This window comes from Ischnura elegans, chromosome 7 (genome assembly GCF_921293095.1).
Source record: "Ischnura elegans chromosome 7, ioIscEleg1.1, whole genome shotgun sequence".
Lineage (NCBI taxonomy): Eukaryota > Metazoa > Arthropoda > Insecta > Odonata > Coenagrionidae > Ischnura > Ischnura elegans.
The window spans coordinates 32,597,006-32,619,082 of record NC_060252.1 but is presented as its reverse complement, the minus strand read 5'-3'; the positions used below and the strand labels follow the sequence as shown (position 1 = coordinate 32,619,082).

Genomic DNA, 22,077 nt, shown 5'->3' with positions numbered 1-22,077 from the left:
AAATTAACAGTTAGAAGAAAAGTACGAATATCTAATTATGAATGAAATCATGATACTTCTCCTCCTTCCAGGCCTTGTCTTTAATTTAATTAACATTTCCAAGCGAGTAAAACAATATGAAAAAAGCGGTATCTTGGTAGTCAGCCAATCAGACCCGTCACGTGACCTCTCATTTGCCATTTCAATCTTGGTCCTATATGCATTAGCTGATGATCCCTCATGTACATGTTACTCTGATATTTACAACCCCGTCTAAAAGTTTTAATTATTACTGAATGACTGCTTTCTATAACTATTCTGAGACAGGACCGTAGCCAGGAAGGGGAGAGCAGGTCGTGCGCAGCCCAACCTGGAAGCATCGACCAGCCCGGGAAAATGTTCGCCTGACATGGGCGCCTTGGAATTGAATTATATTTCTAGAGAGTCGCCTTCGGAGTTTAATTTTTTATAGGGCCCTTTTACTTATTTTCAATTTCATAATTCTTATGCTATGAGTTTCCAAATAAACATCTTGAACAACAAGCATTTTACAATTGAGGAGGTGAGAAGCCAAGGGGTACAGGTGATTTTTTCCTCAACAGAGTTAGGTAAGGCTAGTTGTTAAAAGAAATACACAAAAACTTGGTTTCCAAGGGATAAGAGTGAGTCTCTGCTCTATGCTGACATCGAGTGAAAATCAAATGCATAACCAAATATCTGTTCCCTTTTGTTTTCTATACTTAATTTCGGTACCAAATCTGTACAGAAAAAAAGAAATCACTTGTACCCTTGGCTTCTTACTCATTCAATAGGGTAGTTACCTTCATCAAAGAAAAAGGAAATGCATTGATTGCTATTCGTTACCCACCATTAGAGTATTCATAATATACGAGTTATTTGGTTTTAGAAATACCAGTTTAGACGAATGGCAATGGTCAATTTTTACCTTGTTTGAATTGGCCAGATTGGCGCCCATGCGATTCCACTCCACGTGACGTCACAGGGACCTAGTTTCTACACGAGAGGATAGGAGTTTTACATCGCCTGAGATTACCAATCAATGCATGAGTCACAGAGCTCAGGGAAACCTCTCTCAATAATCACTTATTAAAATTGTCTAGGTCGGAAAGATTCCTTCGTTCGATAAGGTAGTAATAATCCATATTTAAGCCAAGCGCAACCTGCTTGCAGGGTACTCAGCTACCTGCTAGCAGCTTGCGTCGCATCAGCACTCAAGCCTCGCCTCAAGGTCACCTCACAGGGCGGCAGCGGGAAACAGAAATACGTCACACGGACTTTTCCCATCATTCCTGATTAGCCGTCGCGTTTTCGCGCGCTTGAAATTTTTCACTTTTCGTTTAATCGCGAAAAATAGATATCGTAATTCTAAAATCTAAGAGCGTGAAATACGTACTCCAGGAGTAATAATCTTTCGATTTAGGCAATAAAAAAATAATAGCAAACCACCCTATTGTGTTCATTACACCCGCTCCCGCCTAGTAACGTATACTTTTTTCCCTACCTAACAACCTGTCTGCCCCTCCAGGCCAATAATCCCGGCTACGAGTCCTCGACTCTGTTCTGAGATTTCATAAAGGGTACTCACCAGTAGGTGGCGTCCGGTGGAGTTGTCGATTTGGGGTCCGACGAGGGTGACGTTCGCCACGCAGTACTTTCCGACGGCGCCGAGGAAGTCTGAGGATGGGGGTGAGTGGGAGGGGCAGCCGCTGAAAGGGCCCAGGGGCGGAGGGAAGGCCCCGGCCAAGCCATCCCGCAACTCCGACGATGAAGATAGCACTGCGCAAATGATAATTGAAAGCGGTATCATCATAATGTACGTGCACATACTTTCAAATAGGGGTGTACAAAATTTGCTTCAGTATTGTGCCGATGTACTACAGTATCAATAACCAAACAGTACTCAGGTTAACGCATGGATCCTCCAGTACCTTCTAATCACTCGAATACTAGTAAACGAGCACATTAAGCGTTCTATTTCATAAAATCCTACTACTGGATAACCTCAACTGGAATTTATTTTATGTCATTTCAAGTAACATGCAGTGGAGTAGCGAAGAGGGGGTCCGGGGAGTCCATAACCCCCGAAATATAAAAGTATATTTACTTTTCATCACATAAGAAAACCAAATATTAAAATTCATGAATTTAGAAAAGATTTATTTGAAAAATGTAGTTTTTTCCATTATGAAAAGTGTTAAAATTAGTTTAAAACCCTCAAATTAGTACCCTGTTTTTCAAAACTTTTCCCCCCTGGGTTTGGAACCCCCCCCCACCGAACAAAATTCCTGGATATTCCACAGGTAACATGTTCTGATTGCAGTTACAATATTAATCTTCTAATTATAACTCAGAGAGTAGCACCAAAGGGAAGTTGCTTCAGCTTTACTTTTTACCTTGAACATTTTTCTCTGATCGCCCCTTCCCACTGTATCTTCTAGTTACTTCTTCTCATTTTATGCTATTGGAAATTGTAAGTTTATTTCGGAACATACAAAAGTATTACGGTATTGACCCGAATATATTTACAAACTTTTTAAATAATTTTTCAAAATAACTTCCCACTATAAGCCCTTTTTAAGAAAACAGATAAAGCACAATAATCGGGACAACATGTTCTGAGGTTTTCAAAAAAATGCTCACTTCGTGTCGCGTCAGAATTTCTTTCTGCCATCTTCTAATTAGTTGAACATTGATTTAAAAATTATAACTGATCTCTAAGCGGAATAAGCCATGATATTCTTCATTGAAATATTGGTTAGCAATTAAAAAGTAAATATGATACATCGTAGAATTTTTTCGGCAATAACTATCGCCTAAGGTTGCTACAATGATTATAGGCATTTTGCTACATATCATGTGAAAACAATGTCGTCTAATCTGCCGCAATATTTAGACCCCTGACCGATTCCACGTAAAATTATTCTTCATAAATTTACAAAATTGCATCTAAAAAACGACTATAATAAAACCATAGTACTTAAACATCAGCGATCAAAAATTACAATGAACTTCACGGAATTATTCCGCTCTCTATCAACCTCTTCCAATCTCCAAAGAGTCAGTCTGTGGCTAAATTTAGGCTTATGTTCAAAGTACACAAAGGTCCTCTTAGGAGGCAAAGCCACGACGCAATTTTCTCGCACTCGGCATGCGGATAGGGAAAAATATTAGTGAAATTAGCTTGATGAATAAGCATTCATTGCGTTTTATTGGCCAGTTTAGCAGCAATATAGAATTTAATAACTTTACCAAGAATGAAAAAATACATATTTTCAATTCCATTCAATACGTCACAAAAAGGTTGAAATTCTAGGAAATATCATCTCTTCTCCGCACTTGGGAAAGAACACTTATCGAAGAGAGGGAGAGGGAGCATAATCGTTTCGCTAATTTTGCTGTAAATGCTGATTGCTGATTGCTCAAGTTGTCGCCACCGAGACCGGAAAATCGAAAGGCATTTTTATTTTAAGCTCCAAACTGCGTTATTTTGTTGCTCGGCTAATTTTAAGCTTATCTAACGTAAACAATAACGCTCATTCGTCTTTATGAGGTTATAGTGACATAATGCAGCCCTTCCGAATTTGATGAGAGTTTATAAATGACTAAAATATGAATTCCGATAGCTTTTCCCACATGAGTTCGAAGGAGACACACAGCAGTGTGAGCCTTGGCCTAGAATACCCGGTCCTCTGCTGAATTTGACTCCAAATGAAAGGCTAATTATGGGACGAGGTTTTCATTTCCGTCACCTAACTGCGTTCATTTGTTGCTCAATTAATGTTAAGTTAATGTATCGCTGACAATAACTCACAATCAGTTATTGTGCAGCTCCGGGAGATGTAGCGCAGTAGATACAGATATAGAGTAGCAGCTACAGTTTATCCGAGCATGAGCAACAGACAGGGACCATCCTCTTCGATGGAAATTACACTTCGGCAATAACCATATGAAAATCAAATGTTTAAATACCAAATAATTATAAATAATTATAATGTAAATTGCCGTGTCGCTATCGAAAAATAGCAAACGATTTTAACATGACTTGAGTGTTTTTTTAAAGCCTCTGAAACTTGGTACACAACCGGAAGAAGAAAGCAGATAAGATAAAGAAAGCTGAAGATGGTTATGAAATTTTTAAGTATACCGGGACTAGCCACGGTGATAACTTTATAGGAGTCACCCTTAATGCACAAATTGTGCGAAAAATCCACAGAGAAAAAATCACCCGCCTTGACCGTAACCCCGGTCCCGGATTTCCGATCAAGGTGGATGATATTTTTCTCTGTGGATTTGTCGCAAATGGTTATGAAATTTGAAACCTGCCTTTTAGGTGGAACATGATGATGAACTAGGTATCAGCAAATCTGTCGGATGATCAAGGCCAAGATTAGGTGAAACCTAGGTCGGTTACATGAAATGCAATGAGGAAATTCACTTACTTCAAGTGTCAATACTACTCTCCACATTATTACGCAGGTAGAATCTTCTACTTAATGAGAACGTTCTACATAATATGAATATTCTTTTCCATTTTTCGATATTTAAAAGGGCAAAATTATTTGGACCCTTCACGACTATTTTTCGCGAGGCTACCGCAGCCATCGACTAATTACCAACACGATCACTCGGTCCACAGGAAATCCACTTTCCCCCCAGACACATTCCGCTCAAGTCCTTCATTCTCAACACCCACATCACCTCTTCCTCCTTAATTTATCTCCCTGCCTCCGGTAGCTTGAGCGGGTGCCATGGCAACTCCAACGCCCGGCATGGAGGCGTCGAGGGATGGGCCCGCTGGTCGCCGCGAAAATGACTCATTAATCCAGGTCATGTGGAGCATTCAATTCCTCTCAAGCAACAGGACAAACTCAATCGTTCTGGCGCTGCTTTAGGGTGGATGACAACGGCTTGAAAGCGAAATATTAAGAATATTCCGCCATGAATATGCAATTCAAAAAACACGCTTAATTCCAAATCATTGCGCACGTTTTCATATCGTTTATTAATATGGATATTTAACACAATACATTATTATTAATATATTCACAAAAATGAATCTACATTTACATTTCCCTGACAATATTGCACTTCACATGCATGTGATAATGAATATAAAGATGATAAAAATATAGAATTGCAATTCATACTTACTGTTAATGATAAATGGTATCAATATGAATAAGCCGCAAAACAAAGTGACAATTTGGTGAAGCAAATACTTCATATTGTAGACGCAATCACCTTTTTCCTTTTACACCTACCGATGTAAAACAAATTGAAATTTTCCGAAATTGAAAAATGACGTGGACTACTATGAACGAATGCGTGAAGGTGGACAGTCTTCCCGCGATGGGGTCCATTTCGCAAGGTTACATCCGTATTCCGCACATTTAATGGCCGTAAAAAGGGTCGAAAAAAAGTCATCAATCCTTACGCCTGTATTTCGCAAATGACCAAAAGCTGGTTGTTCGTTTTGTGTAAAGATTTCTGGGGGAGTACGAAGAATAAGTAAGAGAAACGGGCTACTTTTCCCCCGTTTCGCTAGATTACGCTGCTTATCCTCATGAGCTGAAGCGCTTACAGTTGATTTTCGGTTTGGTCAGTTATGTCTAATATATAAATCGACCAGCTATCAAACAACTTTTTTTCACAAAAAATCAACATATTTTCTGCCTATAGGTAACAGCCATATTTAAATATACACCTACTTAAGATCCGTGAGACTATATATTGCCTTTGGCCTAGCAGCAATATGCAAAGTTTGGACACTCGCGATCAGGGAAGTGGATTGGGGGTAATGTGCGGAATACGGACAGTTACTTTCAAGGCAGCTTTGGGCACTGTGCGGAAAACGAACGTTCTGATCCAATGGTCCAACCAAATGAGAGGAGGAGGAAGATCAGAGGATTGAGACACAGGATAGAAGCGCGGTAGAAAAAAGAGCAGGAAGAGGTGAAAAGACACATTCGCCCACGGCGGAGGTACGTCTTGCGACACGCGACCACAAACTCTCGCCATTTCATTGCGTTGAAGTTTCTAAGGTTCAACAGCTTCATTCGCGGACCCGGAAAAATTCAACCCACCGAGCCTAGAGTCTCCGTTTACAATCGGATGCAATGAATGCAAGAAATTATGGGGTCGATCACACAGGCCCGACATCGCAATTCATTGAACACGTTGGGGTCAGCGGTATTATACAGGGGTGCAGCTAGGAATTAAGGCTAGGGGGGGTTTAGGCGCAAAAAACACTGGGGTGTCTGAGGGTGTGGAATACCCACCAGGGTAAACGAGAGATGCGAGGGCCCTCCCCTAGAAAAAATTCAGATAAATTGCGCAAAATGGTGAGTTTTACGGCTTTCTAGGGGATATTTTATTGATCCTTATACTATTCTATAAGTAATATTAATCGAATCAAGTGAAATGGATTAAACTTAAAAATTTCTCTGAGCTCTGGTGGGGGGTTTTTATCCCCTGAACCCCCCCTCGCTGCGCCACAGGTATCATAAAGGTAGGATTTCCTGCAAGGTTCTTCCAATGCAGATATTAGTCATTTCCACGGGGAATTCTACATCTAAAACTCATTTAGAGAATCACTCGGAATCTATGAAATAGGTTCTTATTCGACTCAGTAATGTATTCTATCTTATAATTGCAATCAAACTAGTAGGGTTCGCTTCATTGACTTGTTCGCCACCAAACGCATTTCTATTTAAAAATTTCGGAAGCCTCCAAAATACGACATTGGCATTGCAAAAATATTCGTCGATATTTTGTTCGTTTTTATACATCACGAGCAGTATCGCAAGAAAGTATCCTTCCTTGTGTTATTGGACTCAAATCCAGTCAAGCCATGCACGGCATCATGAAACCTAGGATATAATATAAGTAATATTTAGGTTTTTAGATTACTAATGTCTGAATTTCGAAAAATTATTCAGACCTGTCTTAATCACCGAGATTTAAAAAAAAACTGCCGTATTGCTACTGAAATGTTGATACTCATGGCGCAATTAGTTCCACTGGTTTCATGGTTAAAACTGAAGTTAATATTTAATTTTGTACATGATGAAACATTCAGAAGAAGACAAGAATGTCAATACGTAGAGAATAAGTATGCATGCTTTTTGAACATAGAGGATCATAAATGTATTTGATTATGCTGTTTAAGTCACTTGAACTTATTAAAGGAATAAGAGAATTGACTCGCACGCTCAAAAAAACAATTAAACATTTGTTTTAGTTGCTGGATGAATAATCCAGAATAATCCATAATAATGCTTAGCTCGGCAATAGATAGTGAGGATAAAGACAATATCAGTTAAGAAAAAAGGAGTAAGAGAAATCTCCCTCACGTCTCCATCTCTACTCTACATCAACAGTGTCGAGGAAATGAATGATACTACAGAAGATATAGCAGAATCGCTTCGTGATTGGTGGAATAAATAAATATGCTGAAAAATGAGGTACGATATCAGGGAGCGAGGAAAAATGATGGTTAAACCAGTGTAACGTAGAAATTTGGAAAATAAGTAAACATCGATAGAATTAAAGTAATAAAGGCAAAATAATTGGCGGAAACTTTCGATAACATTATTGATGATCATTGATTTAGCAATTGATAATCATCTTTTAAACGGAAATTCCTTTGAACCATTTTTACTCTATGTGCATATTCTTATCAAAGTTGCCAGGGAGATAAAAAACATCGCAAAGAAATATATAACTCAAGTGAAGAAATAATATAAAGTTATGAACCAATTAATTAGTAAAATCAGTGTGAGGGGAAGATTTCCACATTGTTTACTTTGCAAAAAGATACTACATGAAGGAGAAGATAGTACAATAGGTAGAAAGAGGAAAAATACTGCTGATGCTGCTGCTTCAATTCTTCCACTATGAAACAATACTACGTAAGAATCGAAGTGATGGCATCGGTAGCTTTGAAGATGTAGGGAAAAAGCGGATCATCCTCAAACTTGCTGGATAGGTCTCAGCTGTTTTACTATCACTTGAAAGGGCTACGGGGCCAATTGCATTATGAAAATGTACGGCCCATATGACACGCCCTCATGACCTGCATTAACTTGCACTTGACCAGAGTGTGACAGTTTTCCCGGTCACGATGGACTCGTTTCGGATGACGTCACTTGTACTTCATCCATATAGCCACTCGACGACCTGACCACCTACTTTTCACTTTCAACAATAAAAATGAACGTCTGGACGCGACGCGGCTCATAGGCGCCGGTCAAGTGTGGCGCTTCCATCTTGAGCCAGACAAACAGCCTTGACACACTTCGCACTCCAGAACGTGTTCCGCGCACGCGGCCAACAGTTGGCGTCACCCCGCATTCGATGCTGATTTGATGCGGCCGCTCTCCCATCCGTCAAGGAAAAGCAGTCCCCGGCGCCACCGCCGAAACGTTATATTTAACAAACTTAAAAGAAATAATTAAACTAAGGGTAAAACTTTATACATTTTTCAAATCGACAGATTATATTTGGAATAAAAGTAACAGAAGCAGGAGAAATGCAGTGGAATGACATCCTGTAAGTATTAAAAGAAAGAACAGGTTGCAAACGCGTCGTACTCTAAAGAAACAGGTTTATTTAGAGTACGACGCGTTTCTACCGTTAGGTCATTATCAAGTACAATGGCGGTACAATTGTACCTGATAATGACCTAACGGTTGGTAAACCTGTGGAAAAGTGCCATCTCTATTTTCTTTTTATACTTATATTTGGAGTATTCATATTTTATATAGTTCATTGTACCGTGGTGGCCTGACGGTGGTTTTACGGCAGTGGCGTAGCAAGGGGGGAGATAAGGGGGATTCGGACCACCCTCCCCCCGAAATATAAAAAGACAATTACTTTCTTTCATAAAATAAAATATAACATTGAAAAATCATGAATTTTACAAAAGATTTCCTTGACGAATGAAGTTCTTTTCGATTATGAAAAGTGTTAAAATTAGTTCAAAACCCTCTCCATCGTACCCTGTTTTTCAAACATTCGGGGGGGTTTGAACCTCCCCCCCAAGCAATGCTAAAGATGCGCTAGCCTAAACAGCTCCGCGAATAATTGTTTTGCTATTTTATTAAAGTGTCGCATATTTTATGTAACTTGGTTATAGGTGAAATTTATATTATTATTCGCGGAATAAACATTTTTGAACTGAGCTAAAACAATAAAAAGACTCACTCAGTAATTAAGACCAAAGATTATAATGATTGAAACATGATTTGATGGTTTCCCGGCGAATGATGTAGGTAAACTCTTCTCGGGATTCCCAGCGGGTTAATTTTTCCGAGTCATAGCTTGAAACGTTGACCATTATGGAAAAATTAACACGGTGGGAATCCCGAAGAGTTTACCCACATTATATTGGTTGTGTGAGGGTAGAGCTCACTCCGGATTAATCAACAATCTTACGAATCTTTACATTTTTTGAGTAGGTGTAGCATTTCCCTTCCTTAGGCTACCTCGTACTTCTAGGGTTTATTTTTGGGGGTATCGGCTGGTTTCAACTGGGATTTTATCCCCAATATGCCTTTTCTCTGTGTTATTCCTCCAACTCTCATTATATTTCCCTTCCTCTCTGGACGCCGACTGTCGAATTCGGTGGAGGCAGCGTTGAACGGAACACCGGGGTTCACAATGTTATTCTCTACGGCGAAAATTGGTCAGTATAGACTGAAAATTGGGATATACAGGCTAAGGAATTCAAAAGAAATATTAAATATAAATCATAATTCCAGCAATTCTGTATGCATATATGGAGACTAACTTTGTTGCTTACAATGTTTGTTGAACCCTATGAAGCAACACCGCATATCTCTCCGTTGTTGAGATAGTCCACGAATAATCCACGAAATAGTGAAATAAAACGATTTGGCCAAAATTAAAAGTACTAACTCCGATCGGTCTGAAATTTTTTGCGTCGTAATACGTGGTCTAGATTCGAAAAATGACATTTTTGAAAAATCAATTTTTTTTTACCTCCAAATGCTCCCAAAAAGTAGAGGCATATAGGTAGGTGGCATTATTGTAACACAAAAAATTTAGTGTTTTGGCAATTTTTCCTAGGATTTTTGACGATTTTAGTGGCGATCGACTTTTTGTCGCATCTCGTTCACCGCAAACATTAGTAAGAATCAGTTAAACATTTAGTCACTCAGTCAGTGGTCGGAAGTGGGTATTATAGTATATAGGTTCACGATTTCAATAGGACAGTTTCGGCGATGGTGTGGCGTCGTGGACAAATTGGTTTTGGCGGCGCACTATGCATTTGAGAGAGTTGCGCAAGCCCAAGAATAATTCATGACGAAATGATGACGAAAAATCGTTAATACCTTATTCGTGAGCTTTTTCATGTCATACTGAGGTAGTAATAGTTAGAGTTTTTAATTCAGTTTATGGGACGGAATACCACAACTAAAAGAAGAGAGTTTTATTCAAACGTTTTGCTGTAGTTTTACTTATCACTTGACCACTCATTGTAATTTGAAGGTTTTTGCCATGGTTCGCTGCTTTACGACACAAGCATTAAAAAGACTCGCAACTAAGGATCGTTCGAAAACGTTATTGCTTCTACTTGAAGGAATTAAAGAACTACAATTCCGATATGAATCAGGTCGATCACTTCACAAAGTTTGCGAGTAGGATAAGACAGAAATCAAGCTAAATTTTTAAACATTATGAACATTATAAAAAACTCAGTTAACAGAATTTATCCTAATATCACTCATTGATACAACCTGAAGGTTTGTTTGAATAGGTACGAGTGGAGTTAAGCTCAAGCTAGCCAACGCAATAACATGCTTTCAGGGCAGGGGCCAACTCCTTTCTCTAAGCCGCAGCGCACTTGGAGGATTTTTGCTAGGCAGTGCCTTTGGGCTTACCATTAAAGCTCGGCACTAAATCCAGTGCTGTAGTTGGAAAAAAATTTAGGCGGTACTCACCAAAAATTCCAACAGCTGAACATGTATTATACATCCGGCCGCGAAGGTATTTTAACCGGTACGCTTATAACGAGTTTAGATTTTAGGGGGTACGCCGTACCGGCCCAACTGACTAAAACCCAGGACCCTCCGATCAATAAACCAAACCTCTACCCATTAGGCCACTACGCTCTATCATCTTGTTGTACAGATATAAATATAAATAGAGAAAACTGATGACAAAGACTTGGTAGATTGATGTAAGTTAAATGTTTCGGGATCTATTGCCTTTGCTTGCCATCACTTCTATGGAATGATGACAATATATTCCCGTTTTCAAGACTACATCTGGCGCGCAACAGAAAAAACTTGTCCTAAAAAAACTTCTTAGGGTGACAGTGCGAACCGCGGGAACTAGTTACTTAGGGATTTATTCAGAACTCAAACCAACTCAAAAGTAATTCCAAACGGACTGATAAGAATAAAATTCCGTTTTTAGGACTATATCTGGCGCGCAACAGAAAAAACTTTCCCTCAAAAGACTTCTTAGGTTGACGGAGCGAACAGCGAGCAGTTAATTATGAAGCGAGAAATTAAGCCATATAAAAAGTAATTCCTCTGTTGTCACTACGGGAAATAAAATTCGGCTAATTTGCACGACAACAGAACTGGCTCAAAGCCTCATGATTTCGAGAATTATGAAATTAAAAATTCCAAAACGTTTACAAGTAAAAAAAAAAACAGCTAAACAATTGAATTGTAACCAAAGAGATTTTTGAGGAAAACTATTCCTTTTAAGCGTAGATGAAAAACAAATATTTAAACAGCAATTAAATTTTAAAGCTTCTCTAGGATTCGAAGGGGACTATTCAAAAGTGTATAACGTTTTAACTGCTGATTTTTAACAGTAATTCAACAGAAACTCTCTCACTTTTTCCCCTTCATCTCATATAAAGATGAATGAAGATATTTTAATAGGACTAAAAAATTTCAATTTAGAAAAACGTTTCTCGTGAATAACTTAAGGGTAAAAAGACTTGATTTCAAACTCGTGTTAACATAAGAATACACTGCTTTAGGTTCAAAACTTGCATACACTTGAAATAAATGACGGATTATGCAAAATTAAGACCTTGGAACAAGCACAGTCTCTCTCTGGTCTGCACTGAACAGCTGTCTCAAAAGATTCTACAAATCCGCACCATGCCATAACTTTCCCTAATACCTGTGCCTGTATTGTGGAACAGCAATCGACCCATTGCATCCAAGCGGCAATACATTTGTTCAAAATTTATCAAACAAAACACGCGCTTCTCTCTTCTGTAGGTTAAAGAAAACTTTCACTCGCGTCAGTTCCCCCAATCTCCACCATTAAATAGATGCCCACATCACACAGCAATTAGCAGCCTCGAGCTTGAAATTCGCATAGCATTCGTGAAGGGTTCCTCCGATTTGGAACGGCCATCGCCATTAATAGGTGGCGATTTCCAAACAGCAGATTGTAACGAAATAACTCAAAAAAGCGGCCATTCGCGCTCAATACCTCACTTTCCTGTTTACATCGCCACATCAGATTTCAGTACACTAATATGCAAATTACACTTCTATCCTTAAGGCCATCTCGGGAGATCAATTTTAAGTGAGAGTGCTCAATGTGACAGCGGAGTAACAAAAATCTGAGGACATAATTGAAACTCTAGCATAATTATGGGGAATAGAAAATATTATTGAAGCATTCAATAATATTTTCAATGCTTAATAGAAATTCCTTGAAATCCTGTTACTTCTCCTTCGTTGTGAGAGTTGAATTTAATGGAAATCAAATTTGGAGTCGTATTAAACCATACGTTAAAAATCGCCAGGGCCGAAATCATAATACGCGATCACCTAGAACCACATGATCTGGGATGTAGACACTTAAATCTTCGTCTCATGCGTAGAAGTCGCTCTAGTAAACAAAGCTCTGGTGATAAGGGGTCGGAGAGCCTCTGAGAGCCTTAGACAAACTGATTTCTACAGATTCGAATACACTCTCCAGCAGACATTGAGGCCGCATTAAATCATAAGCACCCACAGTGGCCACATACACGGACATGGTGGAAGAGAGAGAATGGGGTCTTACTGTGGAGGGCCCATCCGGGGAGGTGGTCCGCGGAGGAGACGAAAGAGGTGGCTTGTCGGAGGCAGATCCCGCGGCCCGCCGGCGGCGTCGCGTTGAACGGTGGGCCGCTCCAGCCGCCTCCCTGCGCCACCCACGTGGGCTCGTCCCAGGGGTCCTCAATGGCGGTAGCAGGGGGGGATGCGAGGGTCCAGCACACCACGAGGACCACTCCGAGAGACTTCATGGCTTCACTTCGGTCAGTCGAGGAGATGAGTAAGAGTTCACGCTACGCAGCCTCCACTGCGATCAGAGGATGACGGGTGCGACACAACCAGCCCTCCCAGCGATGCAAATAGACCGTCAATTCAAGAAATGTGTCCGGGGAGAACCGAAGTACCGAAATACAAGGTCATTGAAGCATTGGGAGAAAGTATGAGCTGACATATCATCACCCGCAGTCACACGAATTCAGTTCCGAACATGATATTTTGAGTCCGCGAGTCAATCGGCCATGGTCAATATCATGATTTCAGGTAAGCGCGAACAGCGGTCGACTGGCGTGAAGTGATGGATTTGTGTGGAGGCGAGGCGGCGGCTGCAGGCCCACTGACCCGCTGGCGTGTGCCGAGCGTCGCATAAATACCATGTGCGTCCCGCTCTTATCTGGTGGGGGGAAGGGGGAGGGGACGTGTGGATGGAAGAGGTCTCCTCTGCACGGACGACGTGAGTCATTCCCACGGCGGCAGTACAGCTGTAAGGCGCCACGAGGAGCAGTGGCGTAGCTAGGAATTTCGTTCGGGGAGGGTCCAAAACTAGGGGAGAAAATTTTTGAAAAACAGGGTACTAATTGTAAGTAGAGGGTTTTAAACTTATTTAAGCACTTTTCATAAAAATTCGAAAAAACTTCATTTGTTAAGGATATATTTTGTAAATTCATGAATTTTCAATATTTTGTTTTCTTTCATGAAGGAAAATAATTGCGTTTATATGTTTCGGAGGTGTCCGGACCCCCCCCCCCCCCGGCTACGCCTCTGACGAGGAGGTTCTGTCACGACAACGTGACCCTAAACAGGGACGTATTAAACCATGGACCAAAGGGCGATTCAAGAATGGCTGCAGTAAGAACAATACCGAGAATTTTTCACAAAGATCCCTTTTCTACCGTTTACCTTCCCTTTTTCTATTCCCTCTAGAATAATTTTGGTTCTCTTGATCTCTTTGTCTCCCATACCAGTTTCAACGGCCAACACAGGTTTCATCAGTAAAACCTTTCATTCTGATACCCCTCTTTTGCTTGCATTCCATTTTTCAAGCATCATTTTTATTAATGTGAATATTTTTATACTTGTTTTTATCATATTTACATAATTTACTATTTTTATATAACCCAAAGTAAAGTCCTTAGTGCTGTTTTTCGTGATAATAATTAAATAAATATCATATTATAGTTTTACTGCTTGAACAACGAGGGCTTACAAACTAGCGGTATCAGGCGGGGTGACAAAAGAAGATCAAAGGTGGACAAGGTGTAAGGGTGCCTTCATAGCTCGGCGTTGCGTACTTAGGGGCGGAGCTAACTCATCGCAGCAAGTTGGAGCCCTTCACAGCTCTGCGTTGCGAATACAAATGAAAGGCAAAAAGCGTCGGCTCCTAAAAATCAGCCTGTGAGCATATCATCTTATGATTTCGAACTAAACGCACAATACATATGTTGTTTTCTGCATGTTTACACAATTTCATTTCTTAAAATATTCTTCTTAACTATAAATAGCATTTGAAGTTAATATGGCGACCATAAAGTCAATAATAATGCATGTAGTGATGGCCCTTGCCTATGCATTATTATGACCTTCAAATTTTATTTCTTAACTCGGAATATTCGAAAAATAGCTAATTACATACACTCAATGGACATGAGTAACGTGGAATGTTATCAGGAATATTTATTCATGATAATTGTTGTTCAAACAGATTGTCCTAGTCATGTTATCTAAATAGCTCTAACTGAGTAGATCATGAGGTAACAATTATTGGACATAAAATGGAATTTAAACGACCTTAGTCACCAACAAGCACCTTTCACGCTGTATTTAGCTTTTGATACCATTTACGGGTATGTGTTACGCTAATTTATGCTCCTCAGTGATTGTAATCTAATTTAGGGTTAGCATTTGTCTTATGCTTAGGAAAGATACGAAATATCTAAGCTAAACACTTCAAAATAATAGTAAATAATGAAATAAATAGCATTTGCCACTCCCGTTAGCGCTAATCTCGCATATTTGTATACCCATAAACAAACACCAATTCGAAATCGTCGGCGTACTGCCGCCTTGACGCAGAGAAAATTGGACAGGTTCAGTTTTTCTGCGACGACGCAGCGAGCTGGAGTCGTGACGTTATCAATTCTCAAAGACGGGCTCTGATTGGCCCGCTAGCCGCGGCGTCAACGCAACGCCGAACTGTGAAGGCCCCCTAAGGATGGATGGACACCCAAACTTGACGCGCGCGGCTATGAGGCAGATCATAAGTGAGGTCGTGGTGTATAGCGTCGAATAATTTACCTCCAAGGGAATCACCCACAAATATTATAAAAGAGGATCCTCAACTCGGCTTATAAATGTGTTGTCAACTACCGCGTATTTAAATGGGTTTACAAAAGTCGCCACTCGTGTCGCTTATGGACAAATTGATCCGAGTTTCACAGGGAAATAAGGTAAAATATTGATTGAGTGTTAACTGAAATTTATACAATGCTGATATTATCCATCATTATTCATAACTTTTCAATGCTATTCCTCGCAATGACAAACATTATATAGCAAAATATTGGGAAAAAAATGGATCGCATTGCACTCACTCATCACCGCGTCGCGGACATTTTTGAAAGCCGATTGAAATGCAACCGAAGTGGCAACAGAAATCAGCCTACTTTGGGATGGAATTGGACCTCCTCTAAGCAGTCCCCTTGGATTCATCGATGAAAAAGCCCCGCGCTCGGTCGAGCCTTTCTCTCAGGGGCCGACCCATTTTATATACGAGGACTTCCTTCGTCAGGAACGCCAAAATATTTTCTCGTCCCGCTAAGGGGGCTCTTAAAGATAAGGGAATCCTCACTTCAACGTCCTGTGCCTACACGGTCAACTGTCCTCTTTAAATGCCGAAAGTGAGTCCATTGGCGCATGGGCATCTTTACTGATATATTTACTTCTTTTTACTATTTTTAATTTAAAAAATAAGAATTTATAAAACAGAACAAGTTATTACACAAATGACCATATGCTGACTAACGCTATATTTATCTCCAACTTACGCAGTCAATATTCTTGGAAAATTTGGAAAAGAATTGGGGGTGCTTAAGCTCCTATGAAATCCCTCCTATCCCTGCCTACGTGTCCCCCCTTATGAATATGAATACCCGAATGAAGAAAATAAAAGAAAAATTACGTACCGTAGTCTTAATTAGTTTAGGGAGATCTCAAGAATTAAGCAAGCGCATTGGCCATTTTTGGACCCTGCCCCGCACCCCAATGTAAGCTAAATTAAGCATTTGCCGACCCCCAAAAGTTAGTTTACTCGTTATCCCCCCCCCCCCAACTCCCGGCCCACACGATTGCTTACGTAATACCTGAACGGTATCACGTGAGGGAATGCCATCGGCATGTAGTGATACACCGTCAAGTATGTATTTAATTTTTAAAAATCACGATAGTTCTTATTTGCAATGAATTCTTCTAACCTTACTTAAATAATCTAATCTAAATCTAATCTTGGGGCCCCATGCATTGTCAATCCATCATATCAAGTTATAACGAACAATAGACACTTTTAGCCCTATTAAGCGCGAGAGATATAGAGAGGAAAATCCGAAGAACAAACGTCGCCTGACTGACTTTGACGAATAATCCTATACCTTGACTAATATTGCTAATTTCATCGATCCATCAACATAAGTTATCGCTATAAGCCCAGATATGCGCGAGAGATGGAGACCAATCCACAGGGCCGAAATCCCCTAAGTGAATTTCACGAATATTCCCTCAGTGTCGCGACACGAGAGATCGCCTCCCGTCACCATGGTTTCGCACTGCATTGGGGCCAAGCCAACTTTTAAATCTGCTATCCGTGGACTCCTCAGGCGCGAATATATATGAGGTGGCCTTGTAGTCCCCCTTAAGCCTCCATCCCCCTGAAATGAGGATCTAAATACGTCACTGACTCAAAACATATATTTCGCATACTTCCCAATGAAAAAATAAGATTTGAAATATAACTTTCGTTGATGTTAAAAATCGAAATAAGGGTGCACAGAATGAAGGCAAATCAATCTTTTTTTTTTCTTTTACAAACAATTTTTGCAGCCTTCATGGATTACTATTCACATGAAATTAATTAGATTTTACCTCAATTCTACCTGAAATACCAATGACTCAAAAAGAAGCAAGTATTTTTATTTCGACCATAATTCTTAAGGCTCAAAGGCTTTTTTTACATCAGTTTTTTTCAAAAACTTTAATAATGAACCCATCAATGTAAAATAAAAACGTTTTTACTATGATTATATTTAGAGCTAAATATTCGTAAAAGACTAGTCCAACGACCAATTTTTTAACAAATACATTCATAAGGAATTTAACAGTCTTAGACTTACGTGCAAAACAATACTTTTTGTCTAAAAGTGTACTTAATAGCTGTGAAAAATGGGCACTAGGTTTTCGAAATAAATGTAAGAAAAACAAAACAATATGATCTTGCGTTTTTCATTTACAGAGTCGGTCATAGTTTTGGATCGTCCATCACTTTGAGAGATGTCACCCCTGGAAAAAGCGGAAAAAAAATAAATTATAATTATTAACAGCAAGAGGAGGGTGGTAGCTTGGATAACTTTGGCTACTGACCAGAGATTCACAGATTCCAATCTCGAGAGAAGCATTTGGTCAGCCCAAACATAAAATCCTCGACGTGCGAGTTGGCCCAGAGAAAGGAACTCCCATCTAACCTTGAATACGTTAAATTCACACGCCAGAGCCTTAATCTGAGTTGAGCTCTATCCTCACCCATGGCAACAAACCAGTGGATTAAATCACTAAGCGAATAAAAGCTAATATTAATAATAAAATAGTTATTATTATAATAACTATAAATTTTAATCGATACGAACGAATTTATAATCTAACCTTAGCGATCCCATTCATTAAATTTAGGGATTTAGGATTTAGGAGGGGATAGGGATTTACTAACGTATTAAATCACTAAGTGAATAAAAACTAATATTAATAATAAAATAGTTATTATTGTAATAACAATAAATTTTAATCGATACGAACGAATCTATAATCTAAACTTAGCGATCCTATTCATTAAATTTAGGGATAGGCAAATCGTGATCAGTTTGCGAACCGCCTTAGCATCCTAAGCATTATAAGGGTGGTAAATCCGTGTTCCACGGGCTGCCTGTGACCAGGGGAGGATCAAGGACGATGTTTTAGGGGGGGACCCTCCGCGGCGCCTTGGTGGTAAGCAATAACTCTCACCGATAATGCGTCGGCTTACAAGAGTGGATTTTAGGTATCCTCCAGTTATCTTTTTATATTATTTGTTGCGCTGGCGAAATACAAACTTCCATTGGAAAGCTAACCAAATGATTTCCATCTTTCCTATTTTTCCAGGAATTACGGGGGTGAGCCTCCGTTCCTTATTCCGCCACTGCCTGAGAAAACTGAAACGATTTCGTGAGGCCAGCACCACCATTCATTTATCAATGGCTAAAATTCCGAATATTATTTACAAACTCTCCAGTCAATTATACCGTCAGCTCACCTTATAACAATTACTTACATACACTTTATCACCCAGGCTTCACAGTTGTGTTTATTTCTTCCCTTCACTAGTTCAACGATTATCTTGATTCCATTACATCTCATAACATGGCCTTAAGAAAGTACTGCCTTATTCTAAGAGGGTTTTCAGGAGACCTCTGTTCTACTCTTCTTAAAACTTCCACATCACTTGCGCGATCAATCCGTTAGACCCTCATCATTCTTCTTCAATACCAAATTTAGAACGCTTTCATTCTACCTTCCTTGATGCTCTAATCATGCATGCCTCCCTACCATTTTTTTATATTTTTTATATTTTAAAGAAAGAGAACCACATACAGCATACAGTTGCCATTGTACAGTGGCCAGGTAACAATACATGAATTAGAGGAAAACAAGCAATATAACAAGCGAAAACAAGAAAAAAATTTTAAAAAAAGACAACAAGAATCTGAAGGCACAAGCTACTTCGGTGACCGATAGGATAGGGAAAGGCTTATTAAGAATTTCAATACAAGTGCAAAGGGGTCATTGTGTGTAGGGAGTGAGTTCAACACAGAAGCAACGCGGTAGAAAAACTAACTTTTAGTAGGTGAAAGTCTAGGACTGGGCATGTGGATTGGGGTATGAGAACGGGTGGGGCAGGGAGGGCCTTTAAATAAAAAAACCATACTACAGCATACTAAAACCATATTAAAACAAACCATAAGAAGAATGTTGCAACTGTAAATCCTATCGAATTTCCCCCTTATTTTAAAGCTTACATTCTCAGCAGTGAGTAGTTTGAAGAACTCTTTTACTTTACTTATACTCTTTTTTAAAGAATACCCTATTCGCTAGGGCTAGGTAATCAATTATGCTATTTTTGCTGAGTCTATTGGTAGTTACTCGAATACCGAGAAGACATAGAGCCTTCATCTCCTCAGGTTTTTGGTTTTTAAAGGGACACAGAATGAAGAAAAATTATTCTTTTTTTCTTTTACTAATGATTTTAGTAAAAGATAGATAGTTTACAGAGAAATCCGTTCCAGCAAAGATAGAGATGAACTAACGAATGACCTTGCTGCTATACAAGCTTGGTGCGATGCTTGGCAGTTAGAATTAAATTTGGAAAAATGCGTCGTAATGAATTTCTGGAAGAAGAATAACTCCCTGCAACGTAGCTATATCATTCGGGGCACCCAATTAGAGACTGTTGAATCCGTGAAATATCTAGGAGTTAGACTCAATAATGATCTATCGTGGAATAAACATATTCGAGAAATAATCGGTCAAGCTAATCGTAAAATGGGTTTTGTTAAAAGAATATTAGGAAAGTGCGACGACAAAGTGAGAGAAATTAGCTACTTTTCCCTCGTTAGACCACATTTGGAATACGCTGCCAGTGTTTGGGACCCTCATGAAAAAGGCTTAATAACAGAGTTAGAACGCGTGCAAAGAAGAGCTGCCAGGTATGTGAAAGGTCGTTACGATAGTCTTGTTAGTGTAACTGACCTCTTAGACAAACTCGAATGGGAATCTCTGTCGGACCGTAGATTGAAAAATAGACTAAACCTTTTAGATAAATTCAAGAGCAGTGTCTTTTCTGACGAAGTTAACCATATCTTACGGACGCCAACATACTACGGAAGATCAGATCATATAAATAAAATAAGAGAGATAGATTGTAGAACAGACAGATTCCGAATTTCATTTTTTCCACGATCAATAAGAGATTATAACGGCAGCAATAGAACTCGTAAATAGATTGCATGACTTGTTGTGTAGCCTACTAACCTATGTAAAAATTAATGCATGTTTCTTAATTTGATTATTATTTCTAACAGCATATAGTAGTATAGTTTGTTAGTATACGGGACGTTTTTTGGAGGGTGTGGTGTGCATGTGGAAGTCCAAATGCATGCTGCATGCTGGTGATTGATCACCCCCTGCCAAACACCCTAGAGGTGGCTCGCAGGGTATTATGTAGATGTAGATGATTTTGTAGCCTCCATGAATAACTACTTGCACATAAGTATGGTTCAAAGCATTCAAATACCAATAATTCAAGAAGAGGCATGGTGACATAACTATGCTTCATTCTCACCATAATTATCATGGCATAGCGAGCTCGATATCAATATTTGCAAAAACGAAAATAATGAACCCACCACTCTAAAATAAACAAAATTTCGCTTTGATTACGCGTCTTAACCGCATCTCTGCTGATTCAGACACAGCGAAACTACGAACTGTGCATCACTTAGGCACTTTACGCAATGAGAATGCGATTATCCAGCTTGACGAGGGTCAATGACCACACAGAAGAAGCCTATCTTGATTTTTAGATAGAAGAAGGTGAGGGTAAGGAACGACCTTGCATAGTTGTTGCAAAATAAATCTTTAACAAAGCTTTGGCCAATTTCCCGATGTGAAGGTTGTGGGCAACACCGAAGGTGATATCAAGATGCCCCAGCGAAATAAGAGGGAAATAGCCTCTCTATTGATTGAAAGCGACTTAGATGAAATCAACAATACCTAATCGTGGAAAGATTGATTTTGATAGATAATGAGACCTCTCGCATGATAATTTATCTCAATCCCAGATGCTTATCGACAGGCCCTCGCCATTGAGTGTAAACTACAAATCGTTAAGAATTTAAAAGGGAATTTACGAGAATCCACGCTCATTATTTTACCCAGATTTGTTTAAGTACTTATGAGAGTATTACCTTAATCAAATTTCTCATTCCAATTAAATTCCATAAAATCACAGGACCTATATATCCTCCCCTTTTTCAACCCGTTTCCTTCTTCTAGAGACATTGGCGGCAAAACATCTCCATTGCCCCAAAAACATAAGTAATTTATTTATTTCTTTACGTATGGAAGTGACAGTCATCAATACTGACGTAAAAACAATCCCAATTTACCGACTTTTCTATTGGGGAGCTTGGCTGATGATCGAAGCCATGACTGTGAAATTAACAAGCCTGTGGCTCCATCCAGTGTGAGCTACATCCTAACCTACCTTTTGGGTAGAATTAATGTGTTTATATCACCAGTAGTTTCACCAGTGCATTGATTTATCAATCAGTCAAGACATCCTCCTTCGAAATAGGTCAATGGCGTGTTATTACCCTCTTTTCGGGGGGGGGGAGGCCTCAGCCACCTTCCTTTATACTCACCCCTAATGGGACTACCATCAGAACCTCAAGACATGGGTTTGGCCTCA

At 39.5% G+C, this 22,077-nt stretch overlaps 1 protein-coding gene across 1 annotated transcript in view; it reads right to left on the bottom strand.

The window, feature by feature from the left end:
• LOC124162461 (O-acyltransferase like protein-like) overlaps nucleotides 1-13,849 on the bottom strand; it is a 38,211-nt gene extending 24,362 nt beyond the window's left edge. The window contains exons 1-2 of the mRNA XM_046539000.1: nucleotides 13,066-13,849; nucleotides 1,586-1,776 (exon numbers count right to left, since the gene is read on the bottom strand). Of these exons, the coding sequence (XP_046394956.1) occupies nucleotides 1,586-1,776; nucleotides 13,066-13,288 (414 nt within the window). The 5' untranslated portion in view covers nucleotides 13,289-13,849. The remainder of the gene's footprint in view (nucleotides 1-1,585; nucleotides 1,777-13,065) is intronic.
• Nucleotides 13,850-22,077: the final 8,228 nt, after the last annotated feature.